General features: G+C 42.5%; 1 protein-coding gene across 4 annotated transcripts in view; it reads left to right on the top strand.

Annotated features, from left to right (window-relative positions):
* LOC310703069 (RCC1 and BTB domain-containing protein 1) overlaps positions 1–19,918 on the top strand; it is a 177,436-nt gene that overhangs the window by 18,302 nt on the left and 139,216 nt on the right. The window contains exons 8-12 of one of the 4 annotated variants that reach the window (XM_083495074.1): positions 6,184–6,374; positions 9,582–9,708; positions 10,203–10,354; positions 11,413–11,543; positions 18,660–19,515. In XM_083495074.1, coding sequence (XP_083351200.1) covers positions 6,184–6,374; positions 9,582–9,708; positions 10,203–10,354; positions 11,413–11,543; positions 18,660–18,800 — 742 coding nt within the window. In that variant the 3' untranslated portion in view covers positions 18,801–19,515. Of the gene's footprint in view, positions 1–6,183; positions 6,375–9,581; positions 9,709–10,202; positions 10,355–11,412; positions 11,564–18,639; positions 19,516–19,918 lie in introns of those variants that run through there. The other 3 variants (XM_083495076.1, XM_083495075.1, XM_083495077.1) reach the window with 3 other exon arrangements.

Raw genomic sequence — 19,918 nt, 5'->3', positions numbered from 1 at the left:
CAATACTGCTGGTCTTTCCTATAATTGGAATTGTTTGGAATAAAAAGAGTAGCTTCGGTAAGACTATCACTCTTTTTATTTGATAAGCCAATGTCTTATAGTATTTTGCTGATAGACCATCTGGTCCCGGGGTCTTGCCAAGTTGCATTGAGTTTATTGCATATTCCACTTCCTGTCTTGAAACCAGTCCTTTTAGTAGGATCTTTTTATCCTCAGGAATCTTCTGCAAACCATTGGTTTTAATAAATTGCTCAATCTTGGCCTGGTCCTCTTTCTCCTTTTTATACAGTTGTTTGTAGTACTTGTGAAAACATTTTCTTATGTCCACAGGGTTCTCCACAGACTTTCCTTCTGTTACAATATTTGTGATAGTACCGTATTTTTCGTTCTATAAGACGCACCAGACCACAAGAAGCACCTAGTTTTTGGAGGAGGAAAACAAGAAAAAATTATTCTGAATCCCAGAAGCCAGAACAGCAAGAGGGATCGTTGCACAGCGAAAGCAGCGATCCCTCTTGCTGTTTTGGCTCCTGGGATAGCTGCGCAGCCTGCATTCGCTCCATAAGACGCCCACACATTTCCCCTTACTTTTTAGGAGGGAAAAAGTGAGTCTTATAGAGCAAAAAATACGGTACTTTGCTTTTGCCTCTTTTTTAATTGCCAAGCTAAAAGTTTCCCACATTTATTTGCAGATTCAAAATTCCTTTGTTTCATCCTCCTTAGTTTCCATTCTATTTCTTGATTTATAATCTGTGAATATTGAATCTGTAGGGTTTTAATTTTCTTTTGTATCTGCAAATTCTTTGGGTTCCCTCTAAGACCCTTCTCTTTATCTTTTAGTTGTTCCAAAATCTTACCTTTTTTCTCATTCTGTATCTTTATCCTAATTGAATTTTGTTGAATGAGAAATCCTCTCATTACTGCTTTGCTGGCATCCCAAATAACCCTTGTTTCCGTTCCCTGATTCATATTAATTTTGAAATAATCCTTTAGAGCTTTTTGGGCTTTATTTACAATTTGGGTACTTCTCAACAAATCATCATTTTCCATCTGAAGGAACCCTGTAAGGACATTTTCAGTTCCACAAAAACTGCATTGTGGTCTGAGCAGGTTTTAGGGCAAATTTCCGTTTTTGATACTTCAGGAACCAAGTCTCTGGATATTTATAGGTAGTCAATTCTCAAAAATGATTGGTTTGCATCTGAATAAAAAAGTGAAGTCTTTTTCAGTTGGATTTCTGGCTCTCCATATGTTTGACAGATCAAATTTGTCAGTTATATCAAAGAAAGCCTTAGGTAGTCTGCTAGCATTCAAATTTTTTTGCCTCTGAGTCCTATCCATCAAAGTAGATGCAACTCCATTCAGGTCTCCCATTAGAATTAATTTGTAATCCAAATAGTCCAAAAGACTTGTTTCCAAGTTCTTGAAGAATTCCGCTTTGCCATCATTAGGTGCATAGATTCCCAATAACAAATATTTTTCGCCTTGTGCTATAATTTCCACTGCTATGTGTCTTCCTTCCTCGTCTTTAAAGATCAGTTTTGGGTTCCATTTTTCTTTGATATTAAAAAACCACTCCTCTTTTTTCACTTTGTCTGAAGAAATAAATTCTTGTCCAAGTTTTTTTTCTATGATAAATTTTTTCTATGTAGTCTTGTAATATGTGTTTCCTGTAGACAAATTGCATCCAAATTCTGTTTTTCCAACACATGATATACTTGTCTCCTTTTCTGAGGAGAATAAACTCTCAGCGCCATGATGTTAAATTAAGGGGTCACCGCTCCTGCCCCTGGCAGCTGCAGGCTTTGCCGTCCAAGTTCCACCGCGTGCTTTTGCAGAAATCTGTCCCTCTCTCCCCACAGTCTTAATTCTTTGCTTCCTTCCTTCGAATTTAAACGATAGGCCCTCTGGGAATTCCCACCTGGAAAAAATGTTTTTACTCAAAATGTTTGCCAATTCTGTAAAATTGGATCTTAAATTCAGGAAGTGTCTAGGAATCTCCTTGAAGAGGACAATGGATTTGTCCTGTATTTTTAAGCCTTTTTTATAATGCAATCCCAAAATGGTATCTCTCTGTTCCTTGGTCTTGAAGACCACTATACAGTCATAGGTTATTTTTCTATCCTTTTTGGGCCCAAATCTGTAAGCTTTTTCTATCCACAACTCAACTTCTTCCTTTTCCAAATCCCACCACGCCACAAAATAGCCCACCAGACACTCCTTGAGTTTCTCCTCATCCAGTTGAGGCACCCCTCTCAATCTCAAATGAGATTCTCTTTCCTTCATTTGAAGAAAGGCAATCGAATTGGCATTTTCATATTGTAGTCTTTCCAAGTCCGGCACTCTGTCTCTAGCTGTGCCAACCTTGTATCATGTGTAGTTATCTCAGTCTTAACCTCTTTCAGTTCAGAACTTAAAGCTTCAATCTTTTTATCCAGTCTTTCTATACCCTCTGTGTTGTGATTTGTATTGTCTCTAATTTCATTCAGTAGTACCATTACAGATTCCTCAAAGGGTGGATTTTTAGAGCCATGTCTTGTGGTTACCTTCTCTTGTTTATCAGCAAACATAATGGCTCAGGAATTTCAAGGTCAGTCCCACAGCTTAGTGGAATGAGAGAGGAAAACAGGATCCCACCACCAGTCCCACAGCTGTCAGCCCAGGCAGCCAGCAGCCCCCCTGTTCCATGTTATTAAAGCAGGCTGCGAGTAAAAAGAAGTTTTCCAGATCACATATAAAGTTAACAGACAGTCCTGGAAGTAGAAGACACTTTTAGCTACTTTAAAATGTGTCCAGACAGCCACAGGATACAAAATAACAGAGTCAGTGGAAACGAAGATTGAATGTTTCCTCTTCCATTGTGACGTCACAATGGAGTCTAGCCTTTCCCTCCCGGGAGGTCCGCAACAGAATGGAGGAGCCTCTTTACTTAAAAACACAGTCCCGCAGGGTTTGTAGCAATTGAAATATTTTTCCCCCTGCAGAAGAGGGGCATAGGTTTAACTTGCAAACTTTCAAAAGTCTTTTTCCACCTAAGGCTTTGGTCCTTGCTTACCAACTCCACTTTCTTTCAGCAAAAGGGATCAACCTCCGTTTTTAAATCCCTTCCCCCTCCTCTAATCTTGGTCAAATTAAGACTTTGTTCTTTACTTACAGTTCCAAATTTTGAGTCTTTTTATTGAAGGAATTGGCCACTCACAATTGGCAGACTCAGAGCTTCGCGCAGTGAAGGAAGCAGTCATTTCCGCTGTGCCGCGTCTCCAACCCCACTCACTCTCGGGGCTCTTGCGAGCTTACCGGGGAGTCGTAAAGGGCACCCACCGGATCACCAGGTCCTCAGAACACCTGATCTGAGGTTTTTCCGGGGGACCGCAACACTCTTGCAGTCTCCCCCTGCTTCACAGCGCTGGGGCTCTTTCAGCTGAAAGAACTCCCGTCTTCCATTACTGGGTGACCAACCGGAAGTCTAATTGTGTCTTGAATGTGGTCCATATTTTCACATTTAAATGCTTGCCCAAAAAACCTGATCCTACGCTGTGGTAACCAGATATGGGCCCTGAGGCATCAGGCACAACCTCACAATCTTCCTTCATCTCATTGAACGTCCTCAACATGGCCTTTGAGGTAGTGGTAAGGGGGCTGGCCAAAGGCAGAGCTGGCAGAGAACATGTGGGGACCCCAAGGTGAGGAACACGGATCTGTACCATCTGAATTTTCTCTCTGCTCTCTTGGCATCCATGTGGGGCTAAGGGGTCACTTTTTCATATCTAATGGCAGTGGCCCAAAGTCAGCTCATTTTTGGTTAGGATTTTGCCATTTATCAAATCTATTACAGGCCATGCCTTCCCTTTTAGGTCCTCTAGTGGTATTGTCTGGGGGCATGCATTGGCTACATGTAGCTGTTGTACTTTTTTATCACTGTAGAATGCAAGAGCATTAGATGTCCATTTATAGCAGCATAGGGGGAGGGATTCTAGTATTTGAGAGAATGTATGGTCAACATGATTCTGTCTTCATAGAATCATAGAATCATAGAGTTGGAAGAGACCACAAGGGCCATCGAGTCCAACCCCCTTCCAAGCAGGAAACGCCATCAGAGCACTCCTGACATATGGTTGTTAAGCCTCTGCTTAAAGACCTTCAAAGCAGGAGACTCCACCACACTCCTGGGCAGCAAATTCCACTGTCAAACAGCTCTTACTGTCAGGAAGTTCTTCCTAATGTTTAGGTGGAATCTTCTTTCTTGTAGTTTGGATCCATTGCTCCATGTCCGCTTCTCTGGAGCAGCAGAAAACAACCTTTCTCCCTCCTCTATGTGACATCCTTTTATATATTTGAACATGGCTATCATATCACCCCTTAACCTCCTCTTCTCCAGGTTAAACATGCCCAGCTCCCTTAGCCGTTCCTCATAAGGCATCGTTTCCAGGCCTTTGACCATTTTGGTTGCCCTCCTCTGGACACGTTCCAGTTTGTCAGTGTCCTTCTTGAATTGTGGTGCCCAGAACTGGACACAGTACTCCAGGTGAGGTCTGACCAGAGCAGAATACAGTGGCACTATTACTTCCCTTGATCTAGATGCTATACTCCTATTGATGCAGCCCAGAATTGCATTGGCTTTTTTAGCTGCCGCATCACACTGTTGGCTCATGTCAAGTTTGTGGTCAACCAAGACTCCTAGATCCTTTTCACATGTACTGCTTTCACATGTACTTCAATGACTTACTATTTGGAAATGTGGTCTTTTCATACCTTCACTTAAAACAAAACAGTACTGAGAGAGAGAGAATAGCACTGAATGTGCAGACAGCTGTAAGCCTCAGCAATACCTTTGGTGCACAAAGCTGAAAATGTTGGAATGGCTTGGTGGTGAAGCTGCTGGGATTGTACAATATTAGAAGCCTTTCCTTCCTCCCTGCCCCCCGGCACAGTTATTTTCACACTTTCCTATGTGTAATCTGCAATTAGCATAGCAGGACTTGTTGCTTCTTAGTAAATGTGTATCGGGTTGTGTGACACAGATCTGTTGCTTACAATGCTGTAGCGATAGAATAAGATTTCTAATAATGCTTGCATATACAGCAGTTCTGCCGCTTTATACTGAAATGCTACTCTTTGGGCTTCTGTAGGTGAGGGGGAAAAGAGATAACAGGTTTTAGATAAAACACCCATAAAAAAAGCAGAAGCTTGAGTTTTATGGACATCATACTTCATATTCAGGTATGTAGCACTTTACAAAATTGTGAATTTCCAAATTATTACCTGCAGTAAAGTGTCCATTTCCAAGCTGCCACCTGTTCCATTGTGGAAGTGATGGGCACTTACAGCAACCACTGCATGGAAAGTCTGCCCCTGTGGTTTTGAATCATGCTGCATCAACAAAGGAAATGGGTTCTGTAGCTTCCAGCAACCACATCATGTGGGCAAAGAAACACTTCCTTTGCCTGCTCTGTTTGAAATCTAGGCGGCTTGAAGGCCAAGACAAATCTGCTTCCTGTTTGCAGAGGCAACGGGGGGGGGGAGGAGGAGTCCTCTCTTCCTGCCATTTGCAGGTGTTGGTGTTTTTGGCAGGTTCACAGCTGGATTATTTAATTGCTTAGATCTTGTGGAACAGGCTCACTCTCCCCACCTGTGGCCTTGCAGGTGATAGTGGGCTGCAGGTTTCCTCACCCCTCACAGCTGGGGCCTCCTCTGTGTCTCCTGCAAGAGGCACTCTGAGGCAGCTGGCCTTCATTGCCCATTGCCAGTTATATATGGCAATTGTTCAGTGATGCACATCACCTCTTAGACTGGGAATGATGTAATAATTGTGTTAATTAATTTTATTAAAGGGTAAATATTCCTTCTTGTGCAATTGAGCATAAATACTGTGATAAATGCCCTGAGGTGCATGTACTTTTAGAAGAAGAGGGTGTGCATCCTAAAGAGAGAGACATTCATGAATCTCCCTTTTTCAGCACTAAAGCTACTAGTTATGGAGTCTTGTGATAATTGAATTTGTTTATGTCTTGCATAGTCTGTTATGACACTTCCTGTAATCTCCATGTATACCTTCATGACATATTATGCAATTCTTTGTGTATTGTAAATGCCTGGTGTCAGCAGCTGACTAACCTGTAGCTTGCTTTCTTTCTTTCTTTCTTTCTTTCTTTCTTTCTTTCTTTCTTTCTTTCTTTCTTTCAGAGTAGTAGAGATTGCAGCTTGCCATTCTGCTCACACTTCTGCTGCCAAGACACAGAGTGGCCTGGTATACATGTGGGGTCAGTGTCGGGGGCAATCGGTGGTTCTTCCCCATGTTACCCACTTTTCCTGCACTGATGATGTGTTTGCTTGCTTTTCCACTCCTGCTGTGATGTGGCGTCTACTCTCAGTAGGTGAGAACATGCTCAACTTTTTATTATTAAACACTGAAAACAAGCTTCTAGTTTCGCTGGCTGCCAAAGGATGCAAATACCAAAAAGGATTTGAGTCAGGCTTCTAATGGTCAGAAGGCACAGCTTTGCCTGTTTTCATTGCTTGTCCTCCTCTATAGTATTACTATAGAGTGAACTTCATGGCAGGACCAGGGGTGGGCAGGCAGGGATTTGAACTTTGGTTGTTGTCCAGCACGCTAACCTCCAGGCTGCAGTGGCTCAAACATGGTTGCTGTTTATTTTTACAGAGCTTGGAGATGAGGTTTTCCAAACTCTGTCCAGGCTTGATAGTCAAACAATCGCTTCTGGTACCCTGTGAAAAATAGTAAAAATGCCTCACTGCATTCAGAACAAGTATATCTGGCTGCTCCCTGCACAAATAATGGTGAGAAGGTTATAGGACCAAAGGCATTATTCTCGTATCTCTCTCTCTCAAGTCTCAATCCCTTCATGTCCTTTTTAAGAATGTCAGCACTCTTCTCTCCACCCCGGGAGTGTACCATACATAAAGAACAGAGTCTCCTTCACCTCCAAAATCTAGTTCTGTTTCCCAAACTCTCAACCACTGGCACTTCACAAAATGCTTTCCTCTCTTCCTATAGGCAGGCTCCTGGTTCTTTGCACCTGCCCTGGCACAACATCATCTGTACGAGAGCAGAGTCCAACACCTGAGCTAACAAGGCTAGGGAATACCATCTCCACAAAAAGTCCCCTCAGTGACTTTCTATCAACTGCGCCACCACAGTTTCCCCCAAATGAATTTCTCTCAGTCTCTTGCTTAACATCTCTCTGTGTTGTCCACCCGATACTTCCAATAGCAAGATTTAGCAGAGTCTCCAGCTTTAGGTCCCTTAAGGGTGAGCTGTCACGTAGTGTAGCTGTGATTGGACGGCAGTGGTCCTTAATTGAGCAAAAGGAAGGAGCAAAGATGAAAGTTCACACTATTTAGCATGGAAAATGTAATTGTGGGTTTAAAAAAAATTCTTAAAAGTGCATCATGTCCATATGCAAAGTACACAAAGCCACACAGTTTCAGCCGAAAGAAGACCTCAGAGGGACTGACCTCTTGCTGCAATGTGAGATCTTTTGGCTAGATGTTCAAAACAGCCTCAGCCCCATCTCTGATTTGCAATATTAATACTACAGAACTGTGGTAAGCAGTTCTTAGCAATAACACACACCTGCCACCTGCAGTAATGGCATTTGCAGTGCATTTTTAAAAAAATGCTTAAAACTTAAACTTAGATCATCCTTTATGTGGGAAAATACAACTTGAAGTATTAACTATTCTCTTTTTTGTTCTAGGCAGGCCAATGATGCTCAATTGCAGCTTTGCTAATGAACATCCTGGATTTCTTTCCATTTTCAATGGGCAGCTTTCACTTATTTCTGTAGGAGGGGAAAATAGCATCAAAGGAACCCAAAAGTTCAGCCTCCAGACCATTGGATTGTCACTCTTGGCTTTTCCTGTGGATAGTGCAAAATACCCATGTTGCCTTTCATGCGGTGGGGGGTGAGAGAGGTCAGCTGCAATGCCCTTTAGCAGAGGGCGCTTGCTGGGAGAAGTGATCAGGATTGGGGGGAAGGGATGGAGCAGGATTCTGTTCAAGGTCTGGTCACACCTGGCCCCAGTCCAGCCACACATTTGGACTGTTGGCTTGTCGAGATTCTCTGTTTTTAAGTTAAAAGAAAAAGCAAGTCTCCAGCTATTTTAGAATTGTAAATAAGAGGCAAAATATTTGCATTTGACCCAAATATTTTATAGGAAACAAGAACTTGCTCTTGTCTTTCATTGCTCCTAACTAATGAAGGAAGTGAAATAAAACCTTTAGTGACATGCCCACTGTCTGGAGAAAGGACTTTTGGTTCATCTTAAAGCTCTTAGTTGCTCTTCCTGTGGTAGAAACATCCATAGAGAACAATGGAAAGAGCTAGAATTTTAGTGTCGCTCTGATTGGGAGAAAGAGTGACAAGAGAGAGCAGCCAAGGCAGGAGCTCCGGATCCCTCCCTCAAGTTTAACTTCAGACAAAAAATGTGACTTCTTATTTGTAAAAGTACCCTGACAATGAAAATGTGAATGCAGGCCGTGATTATTATCTCCATATTGGGTTTTTTGGCAGGCGATGCTGGGAGGCTTTAGCTGAGAGACTTTAATGAGTTCTGCTCATTGCTGGAACGGGAAGCTGAGAGAATACTGTTGTGTTTCCATTCTCCTGGCCAGGCATAGGCAAACTCCGGCCCTCCAGATGTTTGGGACTACAATTCCCATCACCCCTAGCTAACAGGACCTGTGGTCAGGGATGATGGGAATTGTAGTCCCAAACATCTGGAGGGCCGGAGTTTGCCTATGCCTGCTCCTGGCTTTGGATTTTATTTATTTTTTAAAAGAGGGGCATATATTTGGGTGAGGTGCTGTGAAGTTAACTGCAACAGCAGCACTTGGGAGAATGGGATGTCTCTTGCAAGTGGCTTTCAGCAGTTTTAAAAACCAACAGCCCAAAGGGAAAATGTTAAGCATGCTCCAACAAATTCATGTCCCCAGGAGTGCATTTTCCTTTTTCTTAAAAAGAAGAAGTAGATTGGGTCTCAGGGCTGTTAGGCAGCAATATTTTGACACACTCTTTTAAGTTGTTACTATTGCAGCCGCCACCCTCGCCCAGTAAAGCAGCAAGCAGCAGTGGAAATGAAAAGGCTAAGGAGAATGAATGCTGTTTTAAAATGACAGAGTGGGAGACTAGTGACACAACAGCAGAGGCTGGTAACTTCATTTACCTCCTGCTCATTTTGAGCAAATGCTGGCCTGGTTTTTTTTAAAAAGAGCACATGAACAACAGAACATATTTTTCCTTGATAGAGATTGCCCCCAATTATGACAGCCAGAATTTAAACAGTCAGCTAATCACAGTGACAGTTCTGTGGATTCCTACTTAATGAACTTGTGGAAAACTATCCCCTCTCCTTTTAACATGTATTTGCATCTTTAATTAAGACTGAAGCTGGTTTGTGGAGGAAAGGCATCCAAAATGCAGTGCTTCATAAGAAACTGCAGATTAGGGTTAGCTCTGTGTGTATGTTGCTTCTCAAAGCAGCAGTGAAAGCACCTGGGATGCAGACTGTGTATGGAGCCTTAATATTGCTTTCAGTATAATGATGTTTAATCTTTGCAGAGCATGAGGACTTCTTAACAGTGACAGAGTCCCTGAAGAGAGAATTTGATAGCCCTGAAACCTCGGATCTAAAATTTAGAGTAGATGGAAAATTCATTTATGTACATAAAGCTGTCTTGAAAATCAGGTAATACTCGTGTCTAATGCCCTGTGGCCGAGTGCTAATGCAATGTCCAAAGTGGCTAATAAACTTGATTGTTCATCTTTGTTTCTTTAATCAACCAGTCCTTTCCCACTCCTTTTATTTTAATTTGTTTTATTCTCATGCCAGGTTCATCCAAACTTCACCAGTCTCCCACTTCCTATTGCAGATCTTGGTGCAGGATATGCTTTCAACAACATTAAATAACATTTCATAGAAATTAGATAAAAATAAAATGCAATTGAGTAGGGTACAAAACAAAAACCCACTTTTGCAAATGTAAGTGCTTTTTTGGGGCACAATGGCACCATTGGCTACAACCCACTGTCATGATGAGCATGTCCCAATTCTAACTTAAACTATTGGGGGCAGGGGAGGAGTACAGAATATTGTGGTGAATTCTTAGGTGGTACTTTCCCATGTTCCTAATGTATTCTGCAGAATCTGGAATGTAGTTTTTTTCCTCCCCCCCCCCACAGATGTGAGCATTTTCGTACTATGTTCCAGTCCTATTGGAATGAAGACATGAAGGAGGTGATAGAAATTGACCAGTTTTCCTACCCAGTATACCGTGCTTTTCTGGAGTATCTCTACACAGACAGCGTTGATCTGCCGCCTGAAGACGCGATAGGTAGCACTTGGGGACGGGGGCTAAATTGTGCAGAGAAATTGTGGAGAGCTGACTTTGTTTCAAGAAAGGGAAGGGAAGAAGAAATAGACGTGGAGGCACATCCCCAGTGGCAGAGTAACGAGACACTTCAGCCAGTGCCCCTTTGCCTGCCCTGCTTGCATTTTCGCCAGGGATGGGGTGTCTGCAAGAGCTCTTGAGGCCTCTGTGCTGGTCTGGGGTGAACTGAGCTGATGGACGTAGAGCAGCTTGCTTCAAAAAAATGGATCTGGGCTCTGAGCGCCATTGTTTCAAATTGGTGTTAAAAACGAAAATTCATTTGGAGAGTTTTTACTTCAAAAAGAGCAGTTTGCAGTTATAGTATCATTAATTTGCTGTATTTATTTGCCAATACACGGGTGGTTCCTTCTAGGCCAATGGAAGTTAGTTTTAAGGGGTGGGGGCCTTTAAAAAACTGGATTCTATCCTGAGGAAACAGAGCAGAGGGGAGGAAATCTAGGTGCTAGAAATGAGCAGTGTTTCCTCCCGGCCGTACTCAATGGTACACAGTGTGAGAGAAATCGAGGGGGGGGATCATGTGGCACCTCCTCCCCCCCAGAAAAAAGCACTGGAAATGAGATTTTTTTCCCCCTTGGCATGTTTCAAGAGAAGAAATCCTTTCTTGAGCTCATGTTTCCAGCAGCAATTCTCAAATTCAAAGGACAGTTGACACAAATGCAATGGACTCAACAGGAGACGCTGTAATGTTGCTTGTATTCAATAACTGCTGTGGGAAATGTCCCTCTGAGGAAGGATCTCCCCCATCCTTGAGCATGGAATAACTCTTGTATTTCACCTTTACTGCCTGCTGATTCCTGCCCCCTTTTTCCTAGCCTTCCAATGCTGCTATCCCAGTTTTGTGGTTGGTTTCCTATCCAGTGGGGTGAGGATGATGTATTTACCTCTTACCATTATTTTATGATTCAGCTTCATATGTCCTATGCTGAGTGTACAGAGAAATGCTGCACTGGAGCTGTTAAGAACAGAAAAAATAACATTTTAATGTGGCATTTTGATTTTAGGGCTTCTGGATTTGGCTACATCATATTGCGAAAACAGACTGAAAAAACTCTGTCAGCATCTTATCAAAAGAGGGATCACTGTGGAGAACGCTTTCTCCTTGCTCTCTGCAGCTGTTCGCTACGATGCAGAGGTAAACTATTAGAGCCACAAGTGCGCAAAGTAACTCTTATTTTTTCCTTATGGACAAAATAAAACCAAAGCACTCTGTATTTCTACAATCAGAGAAATGTGATACTTAAGATGTACTTGGTGCAGAACTAAATTTTGGTGGAGAAATTAACATTTCTGTATGCAGAGATTTAATCTAGTTTATTGGCTGAGGCACAGTGTAGCAAGCATTCCTCCCAGCTCCTGCGAACCATTTTCTGGATATCTCACACAGAGCAACCATTGGGGGCTGTCACACTTCACTCTTGGGTGCTGTGCCAACTGTTTGTCAGCTGCTAAATTTCATGCAGCCAGTCAGTCGGGTGTTTTAATTAGCATTGCCCTATATGCCCATAGCTAGTTCAGGTGCCGAGTCTTGGTGATGCCTGTGCCGTGGAAGTGGGGCCTCAGAGGAACGAGTGTGGGCCTGCTCAGTCTGTGTGGCAGGTGCCAACTGTCGATGGGCACTTTCAGGGTCCCTCTTTTCCATTTTTAGGATTCTCTGCCTTTAAACTAGGCAGCTCTTCCCATTGAGGACGGCAGCTGTACCAAGCCAGTCTGAGGGAAAAGTAGATTCCCCAGCAGCGCCATGTAGACCACCCTCAGGGAGATTCTCCTTCACATCCTCTGCTTGGAGGCCTTTTTGGCTTTGGTGTGGGCATGTGTTTGCTGGACTATGATCTGGTGCAAACTAAACGGAGAGGGGGCAGGAACACAAGGCTTGCTGGAAGCAAGAGAGATAAGAATGGAAGAAAGGGGTCTATTTCAGTTGTTCAGAGCTGTTGGGTGGGAGTGAGGAAAAAGCAGGACCGAGCTTCAGATGAGAGTTCTCTAGCTGTCCATATTAGATGGTTAAGGGATGTGGAGCATTTCCTAAAAGAGAAATGCAGGGACTCTGCCTTCTGGAGAGCAGTGCCACTTGTCCTGTTGGCCCTTCTCCTTCGTTCCACTTGCTGGGTGCAAAAGCTCAGAGGCTCTTAGTATATTTCCGGTAGGTTGGCTAGAAGCCCAGCCACAACTTGCATAACTCCTGTTATATTTCTGTCAATCAGATCAAAATACTTTATTTTAAATTTTACTGCTTCCCTTCACCCAAAGATTTCAGGGCAGTCTACAGCATAAAAATGCAAGAAACACAAAATACACAATAAAAACAGGAACAAAAGGAACAAACCAATAACCCCCTCCCCCAACATATTTAAAACAAAACAACACCCCACCAACACACATTAAAAGGTGTCTAGAATGTCAATCAGCCCAAGACTTGGTTGAAGAGGAACATTTTCACCTGGCCCCAAAAGGTGCATCATGAAGGCACCAACTAAATCTCCCTGAGGGAAGTATTCCACAAACAGGGAGCACTGCCCCAAAGGCCTGTTCTCGTGTTGCCATATTCCCGACATCTCTAGGGCCTCCGAGGATGATCTCAGGGTCCAGGCCAATTCACAGGGGGAGAGGCAGGCCTTGAGGTATTGTGGTCCTGAGCTGTTTAAGGCTTTATAGGTCAACGGCAGCATTTTGAATTGGGCACAGAAACTAACTGGTGGCCAGTGCAGTCGGACCAGGATCAGTGTCATATGCTCAAACTGTTTTGTCCTGGTGAGCAACCTGGCTGCCAAATGTTGTATCATTTTTTAAATTAATTTTAATTACAATCATTCAATAGTAGCCACATTAACACAGAAAAGGTCTGGCCATTGCCCCGGGCAGGTCTCCAACTTATCTTATCCTCCAGCATTCCACTGCTAACAATCTGGCATCCCGCCAGGGCCATGGTAGATCTTCAAAGGCCACAGCCCTAATTGCGATTCAGTGGAAGACCAATGCTTTAAATCATATCAATACTATCACGCACTTCTATTTTTGTAGTAATCCATAAATATTATCTTATTCTCGTTAATTCGTTTTGCTTTTTATCAATCCACTAGCACTCAAGGGGAGGTTTGCCAAATCAATAATGCAGCAAACATGATATATAAAGAAAGCGTAAAGGTTTGCTTCCCCCAACATACCAGTGTTCGCTACGTAGAAAATCATCTCTCCAGATCAAAATGTTGCCGCTCACTTGCCAGTACATGCCTGTAAATTAGATCCAGTTTCTTTCAAATAAACAGAAGAACCCCTGCCCATAATGGCTGTATCAGGAGGTTACCAATAAGTGAATTGCTTTGCATTCAGCGCCTCCTGTCATCCATGGTGGACGAGAGCCAGGTATCAGACAATCTGCAATTGGAGCTCACCTCCCCCCTTGGGTGGTTTTGTGGGTTTTTTTGCAAGGACGATTACCCTCATTTGTCCTTGTTTATGATCCGCTACCGATCTCAGCTAATGTGGGATCTCAGCTAATGTGCAGGCCTCCATTTGACCTGCCTGCCAAATTTTGCACCAGCTGAAGTTTCCAAACCATCTTCAGAGGCAGCCCTACATATAAAGCGTTGCAGTAATCGAACCTAGAGGTAACCAGAGCATAGACAACATAAGTGGGTCTCTCCCTGTCCAGATAGGGGCACTGCTGGGCCACCAGATGAAGCTGATGGAAGGCACTCTGTGCCACGGAGGCCACCTGAGCCTCAAGGATTCAGGAGGACCCCCAAGCTATGAACCTGCTCCTTCAGACAACGTGTAACCCCCATCAAGAGCAGAGCACGTCCCATCCATCTGTTCTACGGACCCACCCCCCAACAGTGTCTCAAGTCTTATATGGCTGGAGCTAAGTTTGTTGGCTCTCATCCAGCACTTCCACTGCTTCACCTGCAGATGTAAAAGAGAAGCACATTGCTGACAATGATCTCCAAACCTCTGGATGACCCCACTCAGCTGTTTCATGTAGATGTTAAACATCATAGGGGATAAGCTCCTGATTAACCCTACATTGAAGGCTCCATGGGGTCAAAGATCCCTCCCCAAGCCTTGTGCTCACAGGGCTGTGGGGAGCCAGGATCTTATTGGCACATGAGGAATTGTGTTGAAGTTCATAAATTTGGGAAACAAGTAATTACAGAAATCATTACAGTTAAAGGGGGAAATGTGATCCTAGACACTATGTACATGTACACTATGTATTTGGTCTGTTTTTGGGAAAGGTAATATGGATCTTCTATGTGACCAGTTAATTGTGTATCTTCCAGTAGGCACTTGATTTGTCCTTGCTCTGGGCTGAAAAAGCGTGCCATGATGCACCAATGTACCCTAGATAACTGGTGCAAGAAAGTTATTCTTATTGCTGTCAAAGAGAAATTGACATGTAATGTTCAAGTCAGCAGAGGTCATTCTGATTCTTCTTATTTCATTTATTTCTTATTTTAGGGCTATTTATCAAATATATGGCACTGAGTTCACAAGGATAGCAAATCCCTTTGAAATACTTTATTTGGTGGTGCCTATAAGCAAGACCTTTTTATTTTTTCTATTTCTTTCATAGTACAAAAGTAAGGTAAAAAGGTGAAGGACCCCTGACAGTTAAGTCCAGTTGTGAACGACTCTGGGGTTGCGGCACTCATCTCACTTTACTGGCTGAGGGAGCTGGCATACAGCTTCCAGATCATGTGGCCAGCATGACTAAGTTGCTTCTGGCGAACCAGAGCAGCACATGGAAATGCCGTTTACCTTCCCGCCAGAGCAGTACCTATTTATCTACTTGCACTTTGACGTGCTTTTGAACTGCTCGGTTGGCAGGAGCAGGGACTGAGCAATGGGAGCTCACCCCGTCGTGGGGATTCGAACCGCCGACTTTCTGAGCGGCAAGTCTACAGTGCCCCCTGCGTCCCTAGTACAAAAGTACCCATTTGTAATTCTATAATTGCATCCCTTTTACTCCTGATTTTTTGTTTTTCTTTTGATTTTATTATTAAAAGAAAAATTGTTAGGGATTGTTATGTAGACAAACTGGCACTGTCCATATACAGGAGTGAGGCACTCACAGGCTCCTTTGCAGTTGTTTCCTTTAGGAAACAACTAGTTGTTGGTGGGGAGGGGAGGGGAGGGGAGGATGGACTTCAAAAACAGCTGAAAACACTGAGCAGGCTCAGTAACCCCAGACAGAGGTATTTAAACCCATTTGAAGAGCAGAAGTTAGGCCCAATTATTTCAGTGGGCCTAATCTGAGTAAAACCTAGTTGAAAATCATGGGCTGTTGGAAAAAGGGGGGGGGGCATGGAGAGAGAATGGAATGGCGTCTCTCAGAAGAGGGCTATGCCGGCCACCTTGAGTAGAAACCACAATTCAACATTTTGTTGCAATCACTTGCATTCTCTGTATAACAGGGGGTGTTAAGGCAACCTACCATTCTTTGAGATGTTTCTATATACCTGGGCCAGTTTATGAGAATTTAACAATCTATGACAGATTTTCTATGCAGTAAATCTTTCTGTGTGTTCAAAAGGGAACTACAAGTTTTAAAATTATGTCAGTTTTGTAGACAAATCAGTCTTGCTTGAGGGAGCCAGCATGGTGTAGTGGTTAAGAGCGGTAGACTCCTAATCAGGTGAACCGGGTTCGATTCCCCGCTCCTCCATCTGCAGCTGCTGGGTGACCTTGGGCAGTCGCACTTCTTTGAAGTCTCTCAGCCCCACTCTCCTCACAGAGTGTTTGTTGTGGGGGAGGAAGGGAAAGGAGAATGTTGTTTCTTTTGAACCAAAGGAACCTAAACTTACATCTAAATTTTCAAGTTCTGTTCTTGATTAATGGGAATGTTAGAAATTTAAACATTTAATTGACGTGAAGCTGAATGAAGTTTGACCTGGTTCCAAGTTGTATCCTCAAGTGCCACGATGCCCATGACAGGGCTCCCCTCCCAGCATGTCTGCAGTCTCTGGCCACAAAGAGATTGCTATAAGGGCTTCCCCTGAAGGGGCGCCTCACTCTATCAGTGTGGGAATGGAGTCATTGACTCCTCTTCTTCCATGGGCAAGCCTCACGGAAACCACAGCAGTTGCAAATTAACAAAAGTGCACAGCTGTGCTTCACTGTTGCCTAAGTATGATTGTCACCCCCAACTGTAAGCTGAATGGGCAGGATTCATTGAGCTAGCCCTGCCAGCAAAGCCCTGTGCAAGGGCTTCTGCTTGCCCAAGGAAGCCTCCTGAGAAATGTGTGATGGTGGGGCCTTGGGGGAACCCTCATAACGGGGCAAGTGGCAAAGCCTACACAGGCAGAAGGATTGGAAGAGTGCAAGGACTTCTGGTGCAGAATTATATTTAAACAATTCTAAATTGCAAGTGACCCAAGTTCAAAATTCATTCTTCCTTTATTAATTTGTAGGCTCAAGTATCAGACTGGGGAATGCAATCAGTGTTTCATAGTTCTATTCACAGCATATGATGAGCTTGCTGTTCAGTTTGAGCTATTAGCAAGTCTCTCTTCCTAAAACTTTCAGATGTATCAAAATACTCTTCTGATGCTTCAGCTGTAACTGGATAGGTTTTTAAAATGTTAATTGAAGTGCCCCCCACCCCCAACACAGTTAGCTCTGCCTTAAACAATACAGCTTCTCTTGGAGGTAAGGGGCATGGAGTGAGAGTTGCTTCATTTAGCCTGATACTTCAGAGGTAGAGACAATTGGGTATGGCACTGAGCAATAACACAGCTAAAGATTTTCTTTGTGCCTTTTGTTTATGAATGTGGTTTTTGTGGTGAAAGATTTGTTCAGAAGTTTATATTTCCGGTGCAGACATGAGGGTGCCTGAAGCAGGTCAGACAAGGATGCCACATGAGCTTGAATTTTAATGTTCAAAGAAGAGTTGGTTAGAAATTCCTGCTAAAAATTCTGTAGCTTGAACTTCAACATTAACTTGGCTTCTGAGTTTGACTGGAGAAAAAGAATTGGGTTGAATTGTGATATGTAGGATGGGGAGATCCAAGAACTATGGGATGTTGCTGGTTTCTCTTCCTGACTAGTAGAGATTGCTACCTTGCTTTGGAATCTGACTATGGAATCTGCTGCTGCTGCTGCTGTGAGTGTGGGGGAGGACCGCTCCCTTCTACAGGCCAATTTCCATTGGGCCTAATAATATTTTTTTAATTATTACTATATTTTTTGTGTTTTTCTCTACCATTGTTAGCACAATAAACTACAGTATTTAAATAAATATTTTGGGATTATTTGCTTAGTTGTTGGATTCTAATAATATAATAATTTATTATTTATACCCCACCCATCTGGCTGCCACTCCCAGTAGAATATTAAAAACATGATAAAACATCAAAAACTTCCCTAAACAGAGCTGCCTTCCGATGTTTTCTAAAAGTCAGGTAGTTGTTTATTTCCTTGACAGCTGATGGGAGGGCGTTCCACAGGGTGGGCGCCACCACCAAGAAGGTCCTCTGACTGGTTCTGCATCTTAGGCCAGGGGTGGGGAACTTGATGATCTCCAAATGTTACTGGATTTGCAGCTCCTAGCATAGCCACCAGTCAAGGATTATGCGATTAGTAGTCCAGCAACAATTGGAACCACCCCCATTTTAAGATGAAAAATAGCTACTACATACAAACTCAGACTGAGGTATTAAACTTGCCTGTTTCTACCAAATGACGCAGGAGTTGCTATTTACTTAGTGGATAAACACAATGACTTAGAATAAGACCTGTTGAAATCAATTGGATAAGTCATTAATGTGCTTGATCTGTAAAATGTGACTTTCCTTGCAGAATTCTGAAGACTGGTCTTGTATTTTTATCCTGGAATAAAAATATCTTTCAATACATGATTGTTCTATGTTGTTTTTGCTCTGTAATTTTCACTTTCTAATCTTATATTTGCATTATTTGCATGAGCTATATAAATGTAACATGGTAGTTAGAAAAGAACCCTATGTAACAGACTAAACTTTAAAATCTGCCTTTGCATACAAATGCAGCTAACACCAACTCCCTGGCCCACTTGTGTGTAAAGGAAACTTTCATTACACGTTAGCAAGTGAGAGAAGCAGGGGTGTCGTTTCTTGTATCTTGTGGCTGGAACAAAGAATTGTCATATGGCATGGTTAAAACTATTAATCAATTCTAAATACGTAACTTTTTAATGCTGTCTTTATTTGAACATGGATGAGAGAAAATTTAGAAACTTTGAAGCTAATAAAAAGGCTTTTTGTTTTGTATCTAGGATTTAGAAGAATTCTGCTTTAAGTTTTGTGTCAATCACTTGACTGAAGTCACCCAGACTGCAGCTTTTTGGCAAATGGATGGTTCTCTGCTAAAGGAATTCATTGCTAAAGCCAGTAAATATGGAGCCTTTAAGAACTGAATGGATGTTGCAGCCATAGCTGGTGTGATTTCATGGCCACGCTGTATAAAAAACACTTGTCCAGCAGTTGTTTTTAAAGGAGTTCCAAATCAAAGAATGGAAGATTTGATTTTAAATTGCTCTAGATAGCTGGATGCTTCTACAAAGTTTTGAACAACTTTGGAAAGAATAAGATGGAAGGAACTGAAGGAGGGTGAAGAGAAGACTATGATCGATCTTTCAGAAGTTGGGCTTGCTCAGTTGTTAATCTATGTGGTGTAATTTAGTGATTTCAGGGTCTCTTACTGATTTTTGCTGGCACTAAAATGCTTCACCACCTGGAACTATGTAGCAGCAGTGTGAGAAGGAAGTATTTTTGCCTTTTTGTCTGTTCCATTTGCTGCATGCACATGAAGGAAGCTTGCAGAACCTGCCAGTAACGAAGGACTTACTTGTCTGTGAAACATGTATTGAATCTGTTGAACTATGTCTCTTAAAAAGACTTGAAGAATCAGTTATATGGTGTCTCAAAATCTATTTGGAATTAAATTATTGCCTCCACAGCTTTTTGACATATAAGCTGTGACAGGCAGCCTCGTTGTAGAGATTTAAAGTTGTTAAAAGCAGAATACTCTTGGAAAACATTTTGAATTTAAATTATGTATGAATTCTGTACATTTTCTGTGTGTAAAATGTGCGTTCTAAATGTATCCCATTAAAATAATGCATAAAATTATTTTTAGCAGAGGGTGGTGCTTCTGAGTTCGAAAGGACATTAGAACATCTGTTCCTGCATTGCAGGGGATTGAAGATGACCTTTGGGGTTCCATCCAACTCTGCAATTCTATACTGCTGTTTGTTCTGGTAATCTTCACCAGAAAGGGGCAGGCAGTGTGTAGTAAACATTAGTAACTTCTGCAGTGTTGCTGAAAGGAAAAAAAATGCATTAAATTGGATAAATCCTTGATAAATCAAAACTTTATAGGACTGTCTACCTTTCATTATTGAGGGTTATATACCCAAGGCTAATATCTATGTACTCTTCCTACCTCAAAGCTGGACTTTCTTGATGTAGAATAGTGGTGATGCTCAAAAAAACATGATTGATGACAATACTACAGGTAGAAAATGTGTTCGGA

The sequence above is a fragment of the Podarcis liolepis genome (assembly GCF_965112155.1).
Source record: "Podarcis liolepis genome assembly, chromosome: 3".
In the NCBI taxonomy this organism is placed as follows: domain Eukaryota; kingdom Metazoa; phylum Chordata; class Lepidosauria; order Squamata; family Lacertidae; genus Podarcis; species Podarcis liolepis.
The sequence above is the reverse complement of the archived record's forward strand: the minus strand, read 5'-3'. Positions and strand labels throughout refer to the sequence as shown.